Source organism: Hydractinia symbiolongicarpus, chromosome 4 (genome assembly GCF_029227915.1).
Source record: "Hydractinia symbiolongicarpus strain clone_291-10 chromosome 4, HSymV2.1, whole genome shotgun sequence".
NCBI classification, from domain to species: Eukaryota; Metazoa; Cnidaria; class Hydrozoa; order Anthoathecata; family Hydractiniidae; genus Hydractinia; species Hydractinia symbiolongicarpus.
The window spans coordinates 11938136-11965195 of record NC_079878.1 but is presented as its reverse complement, the minus strand read 5'-3'; the positions used below and the strand labels follow the sequence as shown (position 1 = coordinate 11965195).

The 27060-nt window shown below is 33.5% G+C and overlaps 2 protein-coding genes across 2 annotated transcripts in view; one reads left to right on the top strand and one right to left on the bottom strand.

The window, feature by feature from the left end:
* LOC130641309 (uncharacterized) overlaps nucleotides 1-23321 on the bottom strand; it is a 55480-nt gene extending 32159 nt beyond the window's left edge. The window contains exon 1 of the mRNA XM_057448052.1: nucleotides 23200-23321. The gene's annotated coding sequence lies outside the window, so the exon portion shown is untranslated. The remainder of the gene's footprint in view (nucleotides 1-23199) is intronic.
* A 2176-nt stretch (nucleotides 23322-25497) lies between these two features.
* Nucleotides 25498-26820, top strand: LOC130641312 (trafficking protein particle complex subunit 5-like). The gene has a single exon (XM_057448055.1). It carries the CDS (start codon nucleotides 25530-25532, stop codon nucleotides 26082-26084), a length of 555 nt encoding a protein of 184 aa, XP_057304038.1. The 5' UTR covers nucleotides 25498-25529; the 3' UTR covers nucleotides 26085-26820.
* Nucleotides 26821-27060: the final 240 nt, after the last annotated feature.

Here is a 27060-nt window from a genome sequence, read left to right as displayed (position 1 = left end):
CAATTCATTTCCGGCCAAAATTAAGCGAAACGAGAGAAATCTGCAGGGCTTAACTGATAATGCCATAGACAAGTGCCGACTTCGGTGTTATGAAAGGCCCAATTCACCAAAACAACGGAACCTGCTATGTATGGATTGCTTCTAGAAACAGGACCATTTTCCTAAATTTTTTTTCAACGACCTAGCTCACCGAAACAATCAAATCTATTATGTACGGATTCCTTTTAGAAACAGGATCCTTTTTCTGAATGTTTACCAATGGCTCAATTTACCGAAATAACCGAATCTGTGATGTATGAATTGCTTCTAGAAACAGAAGCTTTTTCGTGAATGCTTAACAATGGGCCAATCCACCGAAACAACTGAATCTGTGATGTATGGATTGCTTCTAGAAACAGGAGCTCTTTCCTGAATGATTATCAAAGGTCTAATTTGCGGAAATAACTGTATCTCTTACTTATCAGAGGCTCGATTTACCAACATAACCGAATGTGTTATGTATGGATTGCTTTTAAAATCGGGAATTCTCACCTGAATATTTTGTGAAGGCAATTTCGCAAATGTTAGCCAACTTTATGTGTATGGATTGCTCCTGACTTGCCAATTCTTTCCTAACTTTTTTGTTAAAGCCTTACAGATGTAAATTTCTTCCGCCCTTTAAGGAAATAAAAATCTGATATTAAAGTACCACATCAAATGCGGTTGATTAACAATTAATATTAAAAATCAAATAGAAGAATAATTTTAACAAAAGAGCTTTGGCTCTTTTGGGATAAGGCAGTTTAAAAGGGGATTAAACACAAGACGACGATAAACATTTGCGTAGATATTTACGCTCCATCTTATAATACAACCACTATGTATATAACACCAAATGTCAATAAGAAAACAAATTAATCAAGTTCAGAGAGCACAGAAAACGAATACAAAAAGTTGTATCCACAAGGTTCCAGCCCTGCTCAGTTTTATGGTACCGCCAAGGTTCACAAGATACCACCTAATTCTACAGTAGCTGACGATTTACCATCACGACCCATCATATCGAATATTGGATCTGCTACTTACAACACATCAAACTACCTCGCGATATCTTTAACACCGCTGACAAAGTCAACATATACTACTGAAAGCTCTTTAGATTTTATATTATCATTGAAAGGAGAAAAGATACCTCATAATTACAAACTAGTACCTTTTGACGTCACTAGTTTATTCACCAACGTTCCGTTGGAACAAAAGATAGACATAATATTGCAAAAGATATATGCTGAAAAAGTTATAGAAACAAAAATTAAGCGAGAGGAAATGAAACATCTATTAATCTCATGTACAAAACATGTACATTTCAGTTTTAACAACCAACTTATATTCAGGTAGATGGTGTAGCAATGGGCTCGCCTCTAGGACCAGTCCTAGCATATCTTCATGGTTGAGTTGGAGAATGAAATAGTCCCAAAATTAAAAAATTCAGTAAAATTTTGGAAGAAATATGTAGATGACACTGGTAATGAAAACCAGATAAACAATGTGCTGATCACACTTAATAGTTACCATTCGAATATCCAGTGAACATATGAAGTTAAAAACGATAACTACATAGCCTTTCTTGATGTAAAAACACATCTATTTATCGAAAAGACACGAACACTGACATATAAATGCACTAGAATTCATCTGCATCACGCCAATGGAAAGTTGAAACGGTTAAATGGTTGGTGTTGAGAGCGTTTAATATATGCTCTTAATCACAAGATCTGAAATACGAACTAAATCACTTAAAAAATGTGTTTATAAAAAACTTATCCCGAAGCAGTTGTATCTAATGTAATTAATAACACACAGCGAAATTTCAACATTCAAAATGCCGACACTGTTTCTGAAGAAGACACCAATGAATCTCCAATAACACCTTTCATGGTTTTTATTCTGTCAAGTCTGGCTACGGGAAAATAAATAAGGTTAATTTCGTTTAAGAAAAGCGAATTAGAAAATAATGGTAACTGCTTAGTAAAGCGTCTAACACTTTTAAACAGTTTCTATCAGCCAATGTCAAGCCACGCATTGCTGATCAATGTAAAATGTTATGTTTGCTATTTTCTGTGAAATAGAACCAAGGATGAACACAACATGGTGTTGTGTACAAATATACTTGTCCGGTGGAATAGTGCGATGCTACATACATTGGTGAAACAGCCAGGAGGCTTAATGAAAGATAGACCGCCAAAAACGCGATAAGAACTCTCACATCCTAAAACATTCAGTCATTGAGAATTACCAACTTGGTGAACAAAAGAACTTCAGTATTTTGATAGATAATGTTCACCACTTTAAAAAGAAAAAAATAGCTGAGGCCATCTATATTTGTGATAACAGTCCCACGCTTAATGTACAGGGATTATCTGTTCCATTAAAATTGTTTTAAGATAAATATTATTTATAGTCAACAAGGGGAGGAGTGCATTTGTGCACCGCGCGGTGGACGTTACCCTCACCAACGGTATATAGTTTATATACCTTTGGGTATGCCGTTATGTGTTATATGTTTCGTTAAGTATTGTTTTATACGTCCTCTGTGTATTGCGTAGTTGTTGAAAATTATATTTAAAAAACTTTTGAGATAATTGTAACAATTTACGTTGATAATTGTCTTGTAGTAACAAGACGAAATATCCGTTAAAATAAAATAAAAAATGTCATCATCAATCAAACTTCTCGTATTTATTTTTATTGTGAAGTTATATACCGAATTAATATATAAGACTAATTAAGCAAGAACATATTTGTTAATATCGATCTGCTTGTGCTAAGGCACTTGCCATTGTATAACTGGATGTCAGTTGAGCTTGCTGCAATTTTTGGTTATATAAATTGGCAAAACAGTAACAGCTAGTGGATTTCAATAATCAGTTTCTTCACTAAAAAACAATTAATCTTTAAGAATCTTGCTATTAGATCACAGAAATGTTACACGAAAAAACTTTGGAAATGAATACAATTAATTTGGAAACTATGAATTTTAGGAAAAGTAATAGCAAACAGAGAAATATATCACCTAGCAGTCATAATATGTATTGTAAAGAAACAAATAACAACAACATGATCAACACTAACATTTTATTCCAATACATGGAAAAAGAGTTTGGCAGTACTTTTAAGCTCTATCATGTGTACAGGTAGTGGCATAAAAAGACACCTTAGTCATTAAAGTTACTGCAAAAAAACTTTCATAACAAAAGAACCATCCAGTATGTAAATTCTCTTACAATTCTGCCTCAAACCACTGATGGTGATTTATATTTAATGTGGTCTGTGCTCAATGGATTTCAGGATGGACCAGGTTTCCAGTGTTTAGCTCCCATTGCTACAAAAATCTTTATGAAATGACAAACTAACTAGACAATGGGGGGACATTGAACTTATAATCTCAAGTAGAGGAGATGATTCAAACGCTCTACCGACAGAGCTGCACTAAATCCATCATCTTTTTAAGAACTTATGGGAACACGACCTTATATTTGCTGCAATGATTTCCACAACATAGCTTAGTACACCTTTTTTGCTTGACATGACATTCATACTCTTTTTAGAAAGATTGCAGTTCCCGAGCATTAACAAATGTAAAAATAACATTTTGCATTGATTATAATGTTTTGTTAGAAACAGCATCCATACTTTTACTAACAGCGCGTGAAACCGCCACAGCATTGACGCAATTCTTATATTGATTTTCACCACACAGTGTTCTGTTAAAAGCACATAAGACGTATATTGGTTCCATGGTTACAGAACTCTCATGCACACATTCGCTAAAATTTTCAAGAGGGGAAAGCAAATACACAGTTTGTGCTTGCTATCAACGACACAGTATCCATAAATTCGGCAGATTTTTTTAAAAAAATTATATTTGGCGCACTTTTTTACATGTGTTGTAAACGACTCAGCATCCATACATTTCTTAGATTGTTTTTCACTGATCATTCACTCGTTCGTTGTAATGTAATCAGTTTCTCCACTAGAAAACAAAACACAAAACAATAAAATATTGAAGCAATTCTCCGGAATTTGCAGACAATACATAGAGGTCTAATAGTACTCTAAAAGATGTGTTCACATATTTCTATTTGAGGAGTCTAAAGCAATAAAAAAGCAAGGACTTACATTTACATTGTATGGATCTTCGTTTAATATTATTCTTACGATTTTTCATATCAGTAATTGGCTGTCTGTTCTATATTACCAAAAATACAATTTAGCAAAGCAAAAAAATGAATGCCAAGATTTAACCTAAATAAAACGTAAATATTTCTTAATAACCCTAGAAGGACACTGGTCTCTGCTTCATGTACAATAAAAAAATAAAGTAAAAGAACGTTTTAGTCCAAAGTAAAAGTCTGCATAACTTTTTAAACAGTTGTGTGAAAGTTTAACAAACATTTAAGAAATTTCCTCAAATAATTATTTTTTAATGCTGGAAATATATAAATAAACAAACCCATCTATTCATGCATGCAGATAGTAATGAATGGAAACTCGTTGTTCTTAATTGAAAAAAATTTTTTATATAGAAAAATCCTAGTTGGTACACATTGCATTTTTGCTGTTTTTTAGGCTGAATCAAAAAGAAAAACATTTATGTGGAGTATTTGTTCCACTAGTGCTATTGGCTTTATACCATAGGTTATAACTGTGTGCCGTTTTCATGAATACAAATAGGTCCAGAATCAATTTTTAAAAGCCAATTGCTCTTTTCAAGTACAAGTTTCAGGAATTTCATAAAGTTTCTTCATTGACGGTATTTTTTGGGCTTGGTGACTTGTTGATTATATTTTCAGCCTGAACACATATGTATTGGTTTTGACGCACAATCAAACACTTGCAACACTGACACTGGTCCATTGTGGCCAAAAAGTAGCGATGTATGTCACTCACTAACTGCAATGCTTGTTGATTCTTTTTTCCTTATTGCTTTATAAAAATCCAAACAATGTTTTCAATTCTGTTGACATGGTCACAAAAAGACAAATAGAAATAACAGACTTCGTAGACTACACATTCATTGAGAAAATTGTATTACATCCAGACTATTAAAGAACTCCATTTCAATTAAATTTTAACAAAGTTTTGTGATATATAGTATGATTTTCATTAAGTATATGCGGGAATATTGGAATACCATGCTTGACTCTGTACAGTTAATCAGTTAAAGCTAAGATGTTAATGGATAACAATATAGAACCACTGAATTATGTTTCACATGAATTAAATTCCATGTGGACTATTTTTTTTTGTGGATGCCACATCGTCTGTAATTAGTTTGCAGATATTTTTTGAGCTGATTAATTAATGTGAATAACTGTTTTTTGTAGACAGACTTAGTTCAAATATCTCAAGTGGACTTAATTTGACAATTTTTTTAAACAACAATACCATGAATTTTACCCATGCTAAACATAATTCACGGAATACAAACACTGTGATCAGTAGGAAACGCATGTTTGGCCAATGTAGCTTTGATACACAAAGAAATATTGACATAAATTCTGTATTTTTTCTTAAAAAAAACAAAAAAATGTTCCCTGATTTTTAAAATGTATGTTGGGTTTATAGTTAACGGACTAGTTTTTATGTGTCTTGAGCCATCGTGACAACGTTTTGCAAAATAGAAAATGTTTGGTGGCTAATCCTGCTGGAAAAGGTTTTAATATGGTGTAGTTATTTCGTGCTTTTTTCACCGCTACTTGTGAGATTTTAAAATATATGTTCAGGTAGGGGGTACAGTACATCTGAATAAAGCACTCCGCCATGATGTGTGACGGTTTAAGTGATCCAACTGGCATTTAATGTCTTATAAATAACTCAATTTTATTTGAATCGCACTTGCAGAAAACTTCTTTCTATAACAACTCAACAGAGTTTTAGTATAACGTATATCTGCACTAATCACTAGATGAATGGCAGGGTTTAACTGAATTTAACGCTCAAACTGTCGTTTAACATAGATATTGAGGTCAACATACCCATACTCATCGAAAAGGATTGGAATGAGTACTATTACAGGGAGCTGTTACAATTCAGGCATGAGCCATCTAACGAAGTGGACGGAAATGCAATAGCAATAATAAGAACTGATTCTTTACAAAACGAAAGCATTGTTGTACACATGCCACAAAACATATCAAAAATATTTTTCATGTTCTTGAAAGTCTCGAACACTTCGATTACAGCTTAGGTTTGTGGAAAGAGAGTTAATCGTAGAGATGGATATGGTCTGGAAATACCAGTTGTGTATAGGTTTTATGGACAAGAAAAATTGATTGACTGGTTTGCGAAGAAGATTGAGACTGTAAAAGCAGACATTTCCTGTAAAGTTTTAAAGTGTTTAAAATAGATATTTTAAAATTAAATGCTTATCTCTAATTTTTTGGATTGTACGCTGATTGGAGAGAAAAAAAGCCTATAGTTGCCATTTCGTGCAAAAAAATTTGTCCGCTCGAGTGTCCGTTAATTAAGTGTCCGCTAATTGAAGAGAATAATGTATACATTTATTTTCAGCAGCGTTTTAAGCTCTACTCAATAAAGGCGACGGGGAAACACGGGTAAAATTTTTTTTTTGTGTATTCACTAAGTAGATTTTTCTGCGGGCCTTATCGACTAGTGTAGGTGCTTACACGATTTTAACTGAGTTAACTATTTTTACTCGCTAAACGACAAAATTACAAGACGAAATTTAAGCAACAAATTACACATGTAAGATGACATAAAATATAATAAGAAATAAACACTTACTAGATATATAGTGGCGTAAGCCAAGCCAACTACATGTGAGAGAAAACAACTAAAACAGATGCTGAGATACAGGACAACTCCTGTGATGTATGAAAGAAAAATTTCACTCAACAGCAAATTTAATACAAAAATGTATGTTCGACTCTGTCATTACATGTTGAAGACTGAATGCGCAGAAAAAAGATGTGCAAGATGTGCAGAAAATTTAACTAAAAATAGTACCAAAATTACAATTATTCTCTTTACATAATTAACACGGGACAATACATCACAACACAAAACTAACAAAATGCATCTTGTTCTCCACCGCAGAGCGAACTCTACAGCAGAGCACATACGCGACACCACAAGGACAATACAAATGACGTATCAAAATAAATGTCAATACGGCCGGAAATTCATGTAGGCTGTTGTTTTGTGAGCTACTTTACGTATCCGCACCCTAAGCAACGTTCATTTACACATATGCGCATTAGAAAAGATAGAATTATCACATTTATGTTATCTTAAAATAACTCGAGTTATCTTACAATCAAGACATTTATGTGAATATACACGCATTCCGAAATCACATTAATAGAGTTATCTTAAGATAGCACTTGTTATCTTAAAATAACTTTATTAATGTGACTTTGGAATGCCGTAGGGCTGAGCCGAAACCAAACCATCGCGCTATCGCAATTAAAAAAGGTATTAAAATTAAAAACTTAAATTTAGAGTTAAAAACTCTAATTTAGTATTTTTAGAAAAAACAACTTTTCTTTTTTATTTCCAGATCTCCTTCCTGGTTATTTCTTGAAGTTGGATATGTCAGGTTAACAATAACAAATTTTGAAGAGGTTTTTCTGTTTGTGTAAAATCTTTCTGACGCTATACGTTAATTATTTACTAAGGGTAATCAATTTCATTGTAGCGCGCTCTCAAAATGAGCCCTAAAAGAAAGCCAGCCCTTAGCAAAAAATGGCTATAAATATTTCATAAGTTATTAAATGTTTCAATCCAAATATTAAATTATTACGGTTCTTGACATTCCTTTACATTTCGGGGATCGTGTGCGCGGGGTTGATGATGGGCTATGTTACGGTAATCCCCTAAAAATAAGTTAATAAAAAGGGAGAAGAAAAACGCGAATGGTCTGAAAAAGATCCTGAATCTAAACATAGATCTTGATAAACGTAGGTCTCTTTTAATGTGTTTCTTTGTGAACTAAAAAATCTCACTATAGGAGTCTCAAAGGCTCTTTATAGGAGAACAGAGGTTTCTACTGTTACATGTATGTTAGCAATTTATTATGTATAAATATGCCTCAGGGTAAGATATCAAAGTTTCCAATAATCTGTTAGGTTTACTGAATTTTGTTTGATCTGACCTACATACTAACTATGAGTATAGCCTAACGCAACTATGACATCATAACCATTGAAACTTTAAATTGCTTCTAGTCAACATTAGAGTAAAAATAAATAATAAAAACATGTCTGTCATGTCACATCATACTTCATTTTAAGTGAAGAAAATAAAAAAAAAAGTTTGACCTTTGTTTCCCATTACCGCGAACGTTTGTCTGTTTTATAAAAATAATGTTTTGAGTAAATAATTTTGGAATGAATTTCTCTACAAATTGTCATTTTGCTCGATATTCAGCAAATTATAAAGTGTAACCTTTCTGGAGTATGGCATTGAAAAATAGGTGCAACTGACACTCGTTTTTCCGTAGTATATTTTCTGCACATTAACCAATCACAGAAAAACTTAACCACATAAGAATATAAAAACCATTTCCGTTAAGGTGGATTTCCACTTAAAATCAAACAAATCGGAAAAAAGCAATAAAAATACTGAAATTTGATTAAATATCTGCTAATTATTTTGTTTTTAAAATTTTTTGTTTCTGAAAGTTGACTGGCTTTAAACCTTTCTGCTTTCTTAGCATTGAAATAATCCACTCCGCCGCTATTCCTTTGCAGGCTTAATTTTGTTTTAAAAAGATTTAATCTTTGACGTCAGTTAACTAGAGAATTGATATTAAAACTGGCTGAACTGACTTGAACAACGCTCAATCAATAGTCATGACTATGCCAAACCTACAATCTTGGGCGACGTTTTTGGTTATAAAATATGGTGTAGGTAGGACCAGCTCATACACGCTGTTAACATTTCTGAAAGTACTGAGAGAAAAAGATATTTTTATTTTCCCATTTTTTGCTAAAATTCACCCAGTCCCAAGTCATTTAACGTACAAAACGCCTCAGATTATTCTGGGGCCTGTTAACAATACAGTTGATAACTCCAGCATTCATTTTATCAAATCACTTTCTCGAGTCTCTTGAACTTTCGTTAATACTTCATGGAGAAAGACATAAACAGAAAAATAACTGATACAAATATAATCTGATTTCTAACATATATACATTGTGCTTTTACACAATTTTGGCAGAGCTACATATCAGTCCAGAACCTTTAGGACTGTGAAATATTTCTGCCAAGTAATTGTAAAAAATGTTTAGTAAAATAAAAAAAATAATAAACCTTTGTAAATAAGCAAAATAGAAAGAAAATAAAACACTTCAACACTACAAAACAAAAGTAAGTTCAAATAAAAAAGATATCGTTCTAAATTTTAAACACTTTCTAGACAAAACAGTGATTTTATATATGTCCTTTTTGTTTTTCGACCAATAACAGCCTTGACAAATTGTGCACTTAATAAGGTTCAGCATAATTAACGTAATATATATCTACGATATCTCCAAAATTACATAAGATGTAAACTACATTTATTAAAACGCTTAAAAACGTATTTGTCCGAATCATGCTACTAGACACAAAAAGTTATTAAACAAAACAAAGAAGCACGACATTTTATAGTTTGTTACCACTTGCTATTTTAATATAACGCAGTAAAAAAAAGGAGGTAATTCAGCACGTCTTTTATCTCATTTTCTTTTCCGCTTCCCTTCCACCCTCTCATTAGCGCTCAGGCTGTCAAATAGTATAACGCTTTCTAAACGAAGTATAATAGAGCTAGTTATTTATATACTAGTTTATACTTCATGCATTTTTAGCACAAAGTGTAGATTATAAACGATTAGTTAGTGCAACACTCCAGTTCTATAAAACATCGCCTAAAAATTTTCTAAAGAGATTCTATTTCGTCGGAATTTTTTTTTATACGCCGGTTTTTACAACGGGAAATGTAATTGTTTTGTTATGAATTGGTGTATTGGTATTATTTTGTTTTAATCTGCAACATTTTTTAAAAAATTAGGGTGATAAGAATGCACGAAAAAAACTTCGATATTTCGACTTACAAGAACACCGTCAAGGAATATTAGAGCCAGTATTAAACACTGCAGGACCTCTGAAGCAAGTTATATATATCCTAACATGGGGAGCAATGATTAGTGCATATTATAGTATCAGGATACGAAATTGTAGGAATCCCGCAATCCCCCCTTGCCTCTGCATTCCACCACGCCACACGCATATCGATGTTAAAAATTCCCAATTAGAAATATTGTCGTCCCAAAGTTTACAAAATTAAAGATAATCTTTGAAGCTCAAAAATAAACAACTTAGCTTTGGTCTAATTTAGGTAACGCAGTAGTGTTCATCTTATTGGCGTATAGATATTTGAAAATATAAAAAATTAAACAAAAACAATAGGGATAATACTAATGATTTGTCAAACTACAGAGTACCACTGTTTATTCAACATGCTGTCGTCGAGTGTATATTGTAGCCTCTTTGCAACGGTTGTTGGTTTTCGACTAGTGACTTACACGAAAGTCAAGCTAATGGCGGGGGAAAATGTATGATCACTGAGGACAAAAACAACAAACTTAAATCATCTTAAATATCACACTGGACATCCAAATACAAATGACAGAAAAGTCCCATATATAGCTTTATTACCCAGGTAAAGGGCGGCATGTCATTGGTTACAACTTACGTCATAGCGGGCAATAGCAACCGTGTTTAAAGTTTTAATAATCCATATAACAACGTATTACTATTATTGTATTACCGAATACTACAAGGTATTACAGTATATTACTGAATACTACAAGGTATTACAGTGTATTACCGAATACTACAAGGCATTGCAGTATATTACTGAATACTACAAGGTATTACAGTGTATTACTGAATACTACAAGTAATTACAGTGTATCACCGAATACTACAAGGCATTACAGTATATTACCGAATACTACAAGGTATTACAGTGTTTTACTAAATACTACAAAGTATTACCGAATACTACAAGGCATTACAGTATATTACTGAATACTACAAGGTATTACAGTGTATTACTGAATACTACAAGGTATTACAGTGTATTACCGAATACTACAAGGCATTACAGTATATTACCGAATACTACAAGGTATTACAGTGTATTACTAAATACTACAAAGTATTACTGAATACTACAAAGTATTACAGTGTATTACTGAATACTACAAGGTATTACAGTGTATTACCGAATACTACAAGGTATTACAGTGTATTACCGAATACTACAAGGTATTACAGTATATTACTGAATACTACAAGGTATTACAGTGTATTACCGAATACTACAAGGCATTACAGTATATTACTGAATACTACAAGGTATTACAGTGTACTACTGAATACTACAAAGTATTACAGTATATTACTGAATACTACAAGGTATTACAGTGTATTACCGAATACTACAAAGTATTACAGTGTATTACCGAATACTACAAGGTATTACAGTATATTACTGAATACTACAAGGTATTACAGTGTATTACCGAATACTACAAGGCATTACAGTATATTACTGAATACTACAAGGTATTACAGTGTACTACTGAATACTACAAAGTATTACAGTGTATTACCGAATACTACAAGGTATTACAGTGTATTACTGAATACTACAAAGTATTACAGTGTATTACCGAATACTACAAGGTATTACAGCATATTACTGAATACTACAAGGTATTACAGTGTATTACCGAATACTACAAGGCATTACAGTATATTACCGAATACTACAAGGTATTACAGTGTATTACTAAATACTACAAAGTATTACTGAATACTACAAAGTATTACAGTGTATTACTGAATACTACAAGGTATTACAGTGTATTACCGAATACTACAAGGTATTACAGTATATTACTGAATACTACAAGGTATTACAGTGTATTACCGAATACTACAAGGCATTACAGTATATTACCGAATACTACAAGGTATTACAGTGTATTACTAAATACTACAAAGTATTACTGAATACTACAAAGTATTACAGTGTATTACTGAATACTACAAGGTATTACAGTGTATTACCGAATACTACAAGGTATTACAGTATATTACTGAATACTACAAGGTATTACAGTGTATTACCGAATGCTACAAGGCATTACAGTATATTACTGAATACTACAAGGTATTACAGTGTATTACCGAATACTACAAGGCATTACAGTATATTACTGAATACTACAAGGTATTGCAGTGTACTACTGAATACTACAAAGTATTACAGTGTATTACCGAATACTACAAGGTATTACAGTGTATTACTGAATACTACAAAGTATTACAGTGTATTACCGAATACTACAAGGTATTACAGTATATTACTGAATACTACAAGGTATTACAGTGTATTACCGAATACTACAAGGCATTACAGTGTATTACCGAATACTACAAGGTATTACAGTGTATTACTAAATACTACAAAGTATTACTGAATACTACAAAGTATTACAGTGTATTACTGAATACTACAAGGTATTACAGTGTATTACCGAATACTACAAGGTATTACAGTATATTACTGAATACTACAAGGTATTACAGTGTATTACCGAATACTACAAGGCATTACAGTATATTACCGAATACTACAAGGTATTACAGTGTATTACTAAATACTACAAAGTATTACTGAATACTACAAAGTATTACAGTGTATTACTGAATACTACAAGGTATTACAGTGTATTACCGAATACTACAAGGTATTACAGTATATTACTGAATACTACAAGGTATTACAGTGTATTACCGAATGCTACAAGGCATTACAGTATATTACTGAATACTACAAGGTATTACAGTATATTACTGAATGCTACAAGGTATTACAGTGTATTACCGAATACTACAAGGCATTACAGTATATTACTGAATACTACAAGGTATTACAGTGTACTACTGAATACTACAAAGTATTACAGTGTATTACCGAATACTACAAGGTATTACAGTGTATTACTGAATACTACAAAGTATTACAGTGTATTACTGAATACTACAAGGTATTACAGTATATTACTGAATACTACAAGGTATTACAGTGTATTACCGAATACTACAAGGCATTACAGTATATTACTGAATACTACAAGGTATTACAGTGTACTACTGAATACTACAAAGTATTACAGTGTATTACCGAATACTACAAGGTATTACAGTGTATTACGTATTACTGAATACTACAAAGTATTACAGTGTATTACCGAATACTACAAGGCATTACAGTATATTACTGAATACTACAAGGTATTACAGTGTACTACTGAATACTACAAAGTATTACAGTGTATTACCAAATACTACAAGGTATTACAGTGTATTACTGAATACTACAAAGTATTACAGTGTATTACCGAATACTACAAGGTATTACAGTATATTACTGAATACTACAAGGTATTACAGTGTATTACCGAATACTACAAGGCATTACAGTATATTACTGAATACTACAAGGTATTACAGTGTACTACTGAATACTACAAAGTATTACAGTGTATTACCGAATACTACAAGGTATTACAGTGTATTGCTGAATACTACAAAGTATTACAGTGTATTACCGAATACTACAAGGTATTACAGTATATTACTGAATACTACAAGGTATTACAGTGTATTACCGAATACTACAAGGCATTACAGTATATTACCGAATACTACAAGGTATTACAGTGTATTACTAAATACTACAAAGTATTACTGAATACTACAAAGTATTACAGTGTATTACTGAATACTACAAGGTATTACAGTGTATTACCGAATACTACAAGGTATTACAGTATATTACTGAATACTACAAGGTATTACAGTGTATTACCGAATACTACAAGGCATTACAGTATATTACCGAATACTACAAGGTATTACAGTGTACTACTGAATACTACAAAGTATTACAGTGTATTACCGAATACTACAAGGTATTACAGTGTATTACTGAATACTACAAAGTATTACAGTGTATTACTGAATACTACAAGGTATTACAGTATATTACTGAATACTACAAGGTATTACAGTGTATTACCGAATACTACAAGGCATTACAGTATATTACTGAATACTACAAGGTATTACAGTGTACTACTGAATACTACAAAGTATTACAGTGTATTACCGAATACTACAAGGTATTACAGTGTATTACTGAATACTACAAAGTATTACAGTGTATTACCGAATACTACAAGGTATTACAGTATATTACTGAATACTACAAGGTATTACAGTGTATTACCGAATACTACAAGGTATTACAGTGTATTACTGAATACTACAAAGTATTACAGTGTATTACTGAATACTACAAGGTATTACAGTATATTACTGAATACTACAAGGTATTACAGTGTATTACCGAATACTACAAGGCATTACAGTATATTAGTGAATACTACAAGGTATTACAGTGTACTACTGAATACTACAAAGTATTACAGTGTATTACCGAATACTACAAGGTATTACAGTGTATTACTGAATACTACAAAGTATTACAGTGTATTACCGAATACTACAAGGTATTACAGTGTATTACTGAATACTACAAGGTATTACAGTGTATTACCGAATACTACAAGGCATTACAGTATATTACCGAATACTACAAGGTATTACAGTGTATTACTGAATACTACAAGGTATTACAGTGTACTACTGAATACTACAAAGTATAACAGTGTATTACCGAATACTACAAGGTATTACAGTGTATTACTGAATACTACAAAGTATTACAGTGTATTACCGAATACTACAAGGTATTACAGTATATTACTGAATACTACAAGGTATTACAGTGTATTACCGAATACTACAAGGCATTACAGTATATTACTGAATACTACAAGGTATTACAGTGTACTACTGAATACTACAAACTATTACAGTGTATTACCGAATACTACAAGGTATTACAGTGTATTACTGAATAGTACAAAGTATTACAGTGTATTACCGAATACTACAAGGTATTACAGTATATTACTGAATACTACTAGGTATTACAGTGTATTACCGAATACTACAAGGCATTACAGTATATTACTGAATACTACAAAGTATTACAGGGTATTACTGAATACTACAAGGTATTACAGTGTATTACTGGATACTACAAAGTAATACGGCATATTACTAAGTACTACAGTATACAATACGGCATATTACTAAGTACTACAGTGTATTACTGTACATTACAAAGATATTACATTAGGCAGTAGTATGTATTAACAACATCACGACGTTGATAAATTGTTTAACGTCGCGTGTCGGATGCAGTTGAGCTGTCGTTAGGAAAGGAATACGACAATGTCGGGTAAAGGTGAGGTTGTGTTAGAGGTTCAAGTATACGACATATTCACAGACTATATGGATCCTTCCATGAAGTGCTTCCCAGAATATGCTCTTTAAATTAAAAGTAAAAAATAAATTAGCTTTAGTTTTTTTTATATAAAAGCATCTTTGTGAGAGTTTGACTGTGAAATCTATGTGTGTTTTCCCTAAAGTGGTGCCACGTGACATTCCGAACAGAAGAATAGATAAGTTAGAGTCCCATTAGGGACTCTAACTTATCTATTCTAACTTATCTATTATGTCCACTTTTTTTAAAAAAAAGCTCTTATAATCCATGTGTAATCGGATGATGTAACTTAAAATAAAATGGTTTCGTTGTACTTTCAACTCCTTAACCCATAAGTTGCAATATTTGTTTTGATTATGTCCAAGGACCGCGTAAATTGCAGAACAGAAACAAAGCGGTCCATATAAACAAAAGCCAAGTAGGCCATAATGGTAACAGCAGTTGTGACCACTGAGAATGAAGTGTTTTACTTTTTCTTTTCTTTTAGCTTTTAGCTCCTTTTAGCTTTTGACAGTTGGTTTAAATGACTAATCAATCAATGATTTCCCTTTATTGTCGGTTTTAAGTTATGGCTAGCAGTGGTAGTTTAGGGAGAATGGATAATTTTAAGCCTAAGGAGGGAGGAGGCGTCCATACTTCAGTCAGGGTAAACACTTAATTAGGCGACGGTAGGCTAATTAGGGCATACCACCTATTTAGGCGACTCATTGTAGCCTAGTTAGGCCATCTGTAACCTAGTTAAGACAATACAATATTTAATGGCTTTTCACACATTCCTAAAAAAAAATCGCAAAAAATATTTGTTCAGAATGTAGCTAGCGTCAAGTCGTATAAATTCGCCAGTCTGGTAACTTCGCCAGGTTTAAACTTTTCTGAACCACAACTCCTCAACAAACCAAACTTCATATCTTGCGATTTTGTTGTGACCTGTGACGGTACGGTGACCCTGTAAGGTATTTTTGACTCTGTATATATTCCGACATGAAGCGGAATAGGCCATTTCTGCTAACTGTGCATTTTTACTACTTTTGAGAAGTTGCGCGACGGTCTTATAAGTTCGCCAGGGATGTTTTTTTATTGTGAGGCCTTATATTTCACCTAAAAAGTGTTATTATTTAATCAGCTCCTGAAGTAATGAGAATTTTCGTGCGAAAATTACTAAAATTTCAGATTTTTTTGGTTACTACAAAGCCTTTTCCACTCTATTACCCTCTTTCACCAATCTAGTTTTAAAAACTTTTAGATCTGTTTGTTGTTTGTTTGCTTAGACTTTGGTTACAAAAATTTAGGATAAGCCTACGATACAAGCAATGGTATATTAGATAGTTGATAGTTGGTTGGAGCAAAGATAAATGACAAAAAAAATTTCACTTTAAGACTTTTATGTTTTAAAAAGAACAAGCTTTACAAATATAATCCTCAATCTCTGGTAATTTTTTTACAAACACACCTTCGCAAACATCGTGCATCCAACAACTGCATTTAGCGCAAAGAATTCAGGAGACAGTTTGTTTCTTCAAACTTTTAGGGAAACCGCGCTTGCAAATGTTACAAACATCGGATTCATCTTCCGAACTTTCCAACACAACACTTTCGCTGCTTGTACTGATACTACCATCATCACTGTTGTTGCCATCGTCATCTTCATCTTCATCATCATTGAACCCTTGCCGAAGTTGCTTCAATAGATCAGCATAATCAACTTTTTTTGTTCGACTACTTTTCCGTGTTGGCAATTCATCCGGAGAAGCCTCGATTGGGGAAGTTTTGCTTTTTTTCGCATTTCGCTCTTTTGCTTTTTTTGTTGTTTCTCTCTCCTCCTTTTTTCTTTCCCTCTCCAATTGACGTTTCTCTTTAGCCTCTTCAAGTTCTCTTTTGAATCTGCTTTTTTCTTCCAGTTTTGCACGATGCTCGTCGGAAGTGATGATTCTTTCTTTAGTGACAATTCTACTGTTCTTTTCTTTTTTTTCAGGCTCCAGAATCGGCGTGATAAACAGATCGATTATATTTGGGTCCATATCTTTGAAAGCAGCAGGTAGTCGGTTTGCTGATGGCATTGGAGATATCGATCCACCAGGAAGACAGTTCAAAGTTCCTGGAAAAGATGCAGCTGTTGGTGACGACGATGTTGATGGTACATTTGATGATGCAGTTGGCGGTAGAGTTGACGATGGAATTGACAGTACAGGTGGCGGAAAAGTCAACGAAGCAATTGACGATAAAGGTGGCGGTAGAGTTGACAATGCAGTTGGCGGTACAGGTAGCGGTAGAGTTGACGATGTCATTGACGGTACAGGTGGCAGTAGAGTTGACGATGCAGTTGGCGGTACAGTTGACGAAGGCTTAAAAGTAGATGGCATTAAATGTTTTAAATTTATGGCCAGTGGGTTGAACGGGTATATGCCACATGACTGAAATGATGAAAGGATGCGAGCGTAGCTAAAGGTTTCCTCGTACGTCAGCTTAAAAACAGCAGAAAATTCAGTTTTAGAAATCGTAACATTTCTCGTGACGCCCAACCTTGCAATCTGAATCTTGTCAGTAATTCTGCTGAAGTATGTCTTGAGTGGACAATACAATCCAACATCCAATGGCTGAATCACATGAGGTGTGTGAGGGGGGAGGCAATACAAGATAACTTGGTTCTCCCTAGCAGCATCTATTAAATTGAGGTTGATGTGGGATCTGTGGCCATCAATTATCAAGATTCTTTTCCCCACGTGTTTAGTTTTTGGAACAAATAAACGAGTAAACCACTTGAAGAACAGGTCTTCGTCCATATATCCATTGTCGGATTAGCCATATAGAGCATCAGTGGGGCCATTGGCAGAGTAGTTTCCGCTTAAAAAAGACTTCTCATAAATAATAAAATGTGGAATCATCAGTCCGCCTGGAGAAACACAGCAATTAACAGTGACGTGTTCCCGCGACCCTTTACCTTGCGAATACGCATGTTTCTGGCTTCGATCAATGACAACCTTTCCCTTCCTCAACTCTAAATTCATCCCCGATTCATCTACATTCAATATTGTTCCAGGCTTGTCCATTAAATTCTCACTTTTCAAAAGGTTTCCCAAAGTCAAAAAGCGTCTGTTTATAACAACAGGATTTGCCATCCTCGCCCTTCCTCTGTCCAGCAAATCTGGCTTTCTGATTGCTACATCACTTAAATGGCGTTTACGGAACTCGTTCCACCACGTTTTCCCAGGACCATTCTCAACATTAAATCTACTTTCCCTTCCTGACCTCTTTACAATGTTCCATGCGAATGACTTTATCATAGGAATGGTCAGGGGGAAAGCATGATTCGACATGTATTTGATGTACGCCACCAAGCTTTTTTCCTCATCTGCCGTTAGCTCAGTTTGCCGTCCTGATTTTAAAGGATGGTTGTTATGGACTTTGTCTGATAACGTTTTTCGTGGGATATCAAAAACTCTTGACGCCTCAGAAATTGACATGCCGTCATCTAACACTGCACTCACAGCATTCACCATCTCTTCTTCAGACCATTTCATATACTTTGGAGCTATGTCTAAAAATTGGCAGACAATAATATACAAATACAAATTTTAAAAAAAATAATAATAATTTAGTAAAAAAAATTATACCACACGAATATTGTACTTCTTTTTTCTCTTTCGTAGACACGTCCGCATAAGTTTTCTAGAAGAACAAAAAGAAGACAGAAGAACAAATTTGCCGCGAAATAGATTTTCGAATATTCTACTTACCGAAATTGTTCGATTATATATATATAAACCTTCTTATTGGTCAATCTCGCTCGGCCAGTTACAATCATGCGTGGTACTTAGTTCGCCACCCACAAAAAATTGCTAATAATGATTTAAATACATCATGGAACTCACGAGAACATGAAATAAGTCTATTATTTATGGAATATGTCGATTTTTAGTCAGAATTTACATAAAAACGATACGGCGAACTTACACGTCATATGGCGAACTTATAAGTCAGAGGTTAGCGTTGTACTTTATAAAATGGGCGGATGACGAGGCATGGATTACTATGGTAGGTTTTCTGAAATTCTGGCGAACTTATACGACTTGACGCTATAGTCTACGCGACCATGATTCCAAAATTGTCACTCATGCCTCGATATGTTTGCGGGCAAGTAAGAATTATGTTAAAATGAAATATATAACCTAATTAGGTTAAGTGTCGCCTATTTAGGTGAACACTGCCACGTTTTCGTCGACCATATTTATTTTTTCCCTGCAGCGTGAATGGCTGAAATCCATTATTTAAAACAACTAATAGTGCCACACAAGGTTTGGGCCACAAGTTACCAATGCGTGATGCAAATAAGACGATAATTGGTCAAAATTATCTGCAAAGTGGACAGATTTGATTCACATAAATATTGTATTGCGAAACGCAATGATTTCGACATATTTACAACAGAAAGTTTATGTTTGCCTAGTTAGACTACGGGTAGCCTAATTAAGCTACATCAAGTCGCCTAACTAAACGACTTGCCTAATTAGGTCATGCCGCCTAATTAGGTGTTTACCCTGACTGTACTTCTTTTAACATCTTGGCCTTTTATGGATGGCTTTGTTCTGCCCAATCTTGGAACGCGCCCCTTCTTAAGACTGGCCAGGCTACTCTATGGACGAACATGCCCAATCTTAGAACAATTGTGGAATACAAACAGAACAATAAATTTTTTAGAATTTACCTCTTAATATGAACTTTAAATTGAAACTTTTCTCGGAAAATCAAAAGGCCAAAAATTTATATATACCATGTATTTTATGTATAAAAAATTGAAACTACTCAACCATATTAGCATAATCTAATAAGGTTTTTCTTCTATAGACTATGATATTAGCTATAAACATCTCATCCAATGAAATTAACAGCTAGCTAACTAATAATATGGTTGAATACGATTTTTCTGATTCTTCATAAATATAAAAATTTTATTTTTAAAATTTAGCCACTACTACAAGCTGTATATAAATGCTAAATGTATAACACGTGCTCTACCAGCTACTATAGCTAGCTAGGTAGCTACGATTTTTACTCTATTGTGTCCAAAAACTGGCCAGGTCAATTCAACAGTACCCAAAATGTGATGTTTTAGTGTGCCTGAGAATGTTTGTTGGGACTTGCAAAAAACAGAGCTCATTTGGTACATCCCTTCTTTAAAATCTAAAAGCCACCAAGGATGGGCCTAACATGGTTGTTTGCCCAATCTTCTGATGCCCTGCCCAGTCTTAAGACCGGCCGGCCAGTCTTAAGACTGGGCAATTTTATGTCCAAAGATTGGGCAGCGTCGTAAGATTGGGCAGAACAGCTTCATGGCTTTGGGCAAGCAATGTCTTTATTCATAAACAAAGTCGCTGCATTCATCTAAAAAAAGCCACAAAGCCAGCTGTTTTCTTCATACTTCGGCAACCACAGCCAGTTAGAAAAAGTTGATAACAAAACCATTATGGATAGGAGCGAAAATGCTAAATATCTTGGGGTAACTAGCTAGTATTTAATCAACAGTGACGACAAATAGGTTTCTTTGCGCTTAACAGAAAAATAGCCATTAGCGGGAGGGGGGGGGGGAGGTCATAAAAAATGTTTTTATTATATCACAGAGTTTTGCTAGATATATTTTTTGTGGAAATATATATTCCTTTTAAGAGGTGTTTGGCGATTCGGTTCAGCTTTGTTACTGTAGTGATTATTGACATTTTGCTTAATTGACGAATCACATTTGTGCTACATCCACCATTTTTAAAATTTCACAGGGTGAAAACAAACCTAGTTCGTAGGCGGAAGAATGCTAAAAAATGTGGAAATGAAAGAATAATTAGATAACGAAAGGTAACCACAATAAAATTCTTTTTGGAAATGATGTTTAGCTATCTAGATTTTGCTCCAAAAAATTATCTGTGCTCAAACTCCCTAACATTGTTCTTAAAACTCTAAAATGTGTCTAGCTCTGCACTCTCTTCACCTAAAATACGGAAACTTTTCACAAAAACTTTTCCAAAAAAATTGTTATGAGGTCAAACCGAATCGCTTGCTTCTCCCCATTCCAGCGTGGCACAAACCAATACTGGTTAAACCAATTGTTGCAATCACATTGAACCAGATGTCTGCTTCTTCTTTGTAGAAGCAAGAATCATCTCTTTTTTTCCTGCATACCTAAAAACAAAATGAAATGTGAACAATGAGTTTATATAATTATACCTTACCTGTTTAAAATATAAATCCTTCGAAGTTGTTCACAGCCTGCATATAGATTGAAAAAATCAGCTTACATAGTCTACAGATGGATTCTTCCTCGTTTTCTTTGTCAGTTTCAGTAGAAACTGCAACAATTGTTGCCAATGGGCGTTTACCTCATAGAAGGAAATTCCAAACCACATTGATTTTTTTTGTTGTTTTTAACAATACATTGCAGATATGCTTTTTTTTCTTTCAAATTTTAATTCCCATCACCTATAACATTTAAATGATACAGTACAATTAAAATTATTGGGCATCTCTCTTATAAAAACAAAAAAGAAGTGTCCCAAGTTGTTCCTACTTGTGAATTTATGATAAAACAGATTTTTAAAAGTATTAACCTTAGTTTTCATGGTGCAGAATAATTTGTGATAAGATGAATCATAATAGGTAACCTAATAAATACTTAATGTATATGAAAATAAATTCTAGCTCCTAAAAAAAATCTGTATATGAATATCAAGGTTCAAATAAATGCACATAAGTTCTTGGGTCTTTGAAATCTTAAAAAATAGTATTAATTAATGTCCATTAAGCCAAGTCGAATGAAGTCTTAATGACAATAGAGAACATGTTTGTAAGTAATTATTTGCTTCTAGGATTCTCACATTATCAAGGACAAACGGGAGAGGGCTAAAAGTTAGTAAATAATGGCAAACATGCTGCTTAGTTGATGAAATTTTGTGGAGGAAAATTGGCATGACATTAAAGGAGAGGGTTTGATCTTAACAGCCATTTCCGTGTTAAGTGTGACAAAACATATTTGTTTTGAAGCAAAAAATGTAATTCATTCATCATTCATTCATTCTCGGCTTAACGTCCGTTTTCCATGCTAGCATGGGTTGGACGGGGTATATTAATGCCCCTCTTCCAATCTGATCTAGACTGTGTTAGATCTAAACCCAACTTCCTACGTATCAAGTCTGTCCTTATAACCTCCTGTCAAGTCTTTCTCGGTCTGCCCCAGGAACTATAAAGTCTCTACACTTTCTTACCTAATTATCCCCTCCCATTATTTTCAAGTGCCCAAGCCAGTTCAATCTTCTTATCTGGATAACATCTTTAATTTTACGGATACTTAGCCTGCTTCTTAGCTCATCTGAACTCTTTCTGTCTCTCAGACTGGCGTTACACATCCACCTAACCATTTTCATATCATTCCTTTCTAAACGGTCAAAATCTTCCTGCTTCACTGCCCATGTCTCACTACCGTACAACATAACACTTCTTACACAGGCCTCATACAACCTACCTTTTAACTCAATTGACAAGACTCTGCTAGTCAATAAAGGAAGTAACTCTCTGAACTTTTTTCAAGCAGAACCTATCCTGCAAGTAACACTTCTTCCAACACCCCCTTCACTGCCCAACATATCACCTAAGTAACAGAAGTTGTCTCTAACGAGCCACTGTTGTACATCATTGAGGCTGGAAATACTTCATTCTCTATAATCAGAATGTCAGCTCTTAACCTTCCACCAATACTACTGCACTTCTTATGTACCCAATGCTTGCAGGTATGACAAAAAATTGAGTTACTACCAAATCCTTTCCTGCAAACTCCACAAGGCAACTACAAGGTCTCACTTGGCTGAAGTGCTACTAATCATGACTTTGGACTTTGCTGTGTTCACCCTTAGCCCTTTTCTCTTCTAGTCCTTTCTTCCACTTCTCAAACTTTTCAACTAATTCTTCCATCAACTCTGGGAGAACCAAATCATCTGCATACAATAACTCCCATAGACAACCTGTTCTGAACTCCATCAACAGTGCTTCTCTAGAACAAACAACAAAGGACTAAGTACAGAACCCTGGTGTACACCAACTTTTACACTAAATTCCTCACTAACTGAATCGTTAATCCTGACACGACTTCTAGCATTGTTGTACATAGACTGTACCATCGTAACTAGGCACTCATCCACACCTAATTTTCTCATAGCCCACCAAATAACTTTACATGGCACTCTATCAAAAGCTTTCTCTAAATCTAAAAAGGCAAAATAGAGATTCTTTTTCTTTCCTAAATACCTTTCCTGAAGCTGTCTGAGTAAAAATATTGCATTTGTAGTGCCACGCCCTGTAACAAAACCAAATTGCATCTTATCTATATCAATTCTTTCTCTAAGTACCTTATCAATCACTCTTTCAATAACTTTCATTACTTGATCAACCAACTTGAAACCTTAGTTACCTCTTAATAAACAATATATCATGTTCTGAAAATATAAGATATTATATAAGATATATGATTGTTATTTCTTCAGAATAAAAGTTAAGACGGTAAACTAAAGTGTATTTTTATATTTTTTATTGCTGTTGTTTACAAATTCTATACGCTTCGCGCTGAAAGTAGTAACATCGTCACATGCAGGTTATTGTTATTTGAACTATGAGATCCCTTGATCTTTTCAATTTCTTGCGATGTAATTATTTTAATCAACTTAATCCAGGCTGATTTTATTTTTGGATCCTCAGGCAGAGAAAAAAAAACTTTTATCCTGGTTTTTCCCACTGTTGTTAGTGCAATTCACAACAGCGCACCATGACATTATTCTGCCTCTCAACCCTACTGAATGTGCGATCTCCGTGGCGGGACATCTAGTAAATGGGAAACTAAATTTTAATTTTTGATTTGTTCGCTTTAAAGTATCTGGAAAGAACTATGCAAGCCTAGGGCTAAAGTCATATTGAACTGTAAGTTAATGCTCCTTACTTACCCAAATCATGATCAACTTGGTGAAAGTAATGTTTGTAGAGATTTTCATATTGATGTATTGATTTTTCATGTTTTAGGGAATCAAATAAAAAACAGATGTTACCTTTGCTTAGAACTGGTGTTATAACAGGTGCTTCTAACTAAAATATGTCTATCTCTTCTTTCTTAACAACTAAAATAGTTTTATCACTTAGTCCATTAGTGGATACAGGACAGGTTCTCCTTCATTATATTTGTTGGAATGCATCATGTGGATATTAATAACAACATTATATACATTCTTTCCAACAGCATTCTATACTGACCTTATTGAGCTTAACTCTAAGGTTTAGTGTAATGACAAATATGAAACAAGTATTATTTTTATTATTATTATTTGGACATATTTATACAGGATATTTACAATTTCAGTATAATTAAATACTGCTATCAATTTGTGTCCTGTTGTAGAAAAAAAAACCTAAGAAATACTTTTTATAGCCATAGATACAGACTGTGTGCTATAATTGTAAGCTTATTACTGGAAGTAGGTTGGTTGCAGATCTGTCCGTAGATCTTAAAAGCTTACAAATAATGCTGCGATTTAATTTTGTAGGAGTATTTTAGACTCAAAAACGTAAAACAAACATTACATTGTTGAAGCTTACACTAACTCGTATCAGTTAGGCAATGTAAAGATGTTTTCTGTTAGTTTGTTTGTTTGTTTTGTTTGTTTGTTTTTTGTTTATGGGTTGGGTTTTTTTCCAAAGATAATTTTTTAGAAGATATTTGTTTTATCATTAACAACACTTTTGAAGGAGTTCTAAGCTTTTAAAAAAACTATTCAATAATTTTCTGTAGGTGAACAGTTTACCATCCTCCAACTTCCTCTGTTTTTAAAGAAAATTCTGATTGGGACCCAAAGCTTTAATTTATAAGTTATGACTAACAGCACACTGTACTAAGTGACTGTCGTTCTGTAGCACCTGATTTCCACCATGTGTGGTATAATAAGTTTTCAATTAACAATCCTTAGTAGTTTGGAATTATGAAAAAATTTCTTTGCACATTTCTTCATTTTTTTGTATTATTAGGTAAAAGATAATGAATTCAAAGTCTGTCAACATACTTGATCGTCCTTTAAGTAAAGGAAAATATGAAGTCAGCATCAGTTCGTATGCATTGTTATTTTCTGAAATCGTTCAGTATTGTCAAAGTAGAGTATTCACAGTAACTGAGTTACAAACAAAACTTGCTGATTTTGGTGAAAAGATAGGCATTCGAATTATTGACACGTTGACGATTCGTGAGAGAGGTTTTCGCAGAGACACTCGACTTTTGAACGTATTGATGTTTATACGTTCTAATCTGTGGAAAACATTGTTTGGGAGAGAAGCTGATAAATTGGAACATGCAAATGATGATGTTGGAACTTATTACATCATTGAGAAAGAATCCCTTGTAAACAGGTTTATATCAATACCCAAAGATAAAGGAAGCTTAAATTGTGCAGCATTTACTGCAGGTATTTTGGAAGGTATCTTAAAGGGTTGTGGATTTCCTGCAACAGTGACTGTACATTGGCACAAAGGAACAACATTTTTAATAAAGTTTGATGATTCTGTTATTGCAAGAGAAAAGCAATTTGATGCCAAATAACTTCTTCTATAATGTTGTATATAGGATTCAATATTTACCTTAACCCTTAGACAACGAATCACATAGATCTATGGTTAAAATCAGGCAAAAATGGTGCCATAGGGCGTCATAAGTCCTGAGAACTAGCTTGTTATGAAAAGTGATCCTTATGTTTTGAAAAGAGGCCGAATTAGGCTGCTCCATGAACCATCTAGGTCTTTTCTGTGGCCACCAATAGCAATTCAAATTTTGGAAAACTAATTTATCCTTTGGTGAAAAAATGGGTACAGGGTTAATATTAAGTGTAGTAATATTTTTATTTTTATTTTACTTGTCAACTTTATTTCTATGATAAAATTAAAACAAAAAAGAGGTTCTGAAATGAACTTAGTGATGTTAGAACTACTTTTATTATTTTAAAATTCTTGTGTATTTTTTGCATAGCCAGCATTTAGAATCATGCACATAACCTTATTTATCTATTTCTGTATGAAAATAGAATTGCGTAAATGAAAATGATTTTTTCCAAAAGTTGATTTGTTTGTAGAAACTTTCTTTAAAGATACATGTTCATGAAATATTTTCAATATATGAAAGGGTTAAAAAAAACCAAAGTTATTTTTTGAGGTGGCTAGTTTTTTTAGGATTTAAAAGCAAGTCATTCTCACTGAACTGTGTTTGTTTGTGTCTGCAAAAAGCTGTATTGTTTAACCTAGAAATTTATTGATTTTCTAAAAAATCTTTATAAATATTGGAATTGCACTTGTTTTTGTTGTTGTTTGTTTTAAGTTTTTTGTTGTTGTTTTTAGGATAAGGAATGTTTTGCTTAGACTTTGTTTTTGTATTTTTAAATCTCGTGAATAAGATTAACCAGAAGTTGTAAATATGGGCCCATGTTACACGGCTTTTATAACATATAGTTGTTGATGGAACAAGTAATCTTTCAGATAGCTATCAATATAGCAAAAGAAAAAGAAATGTTTATTCATTCCATCTC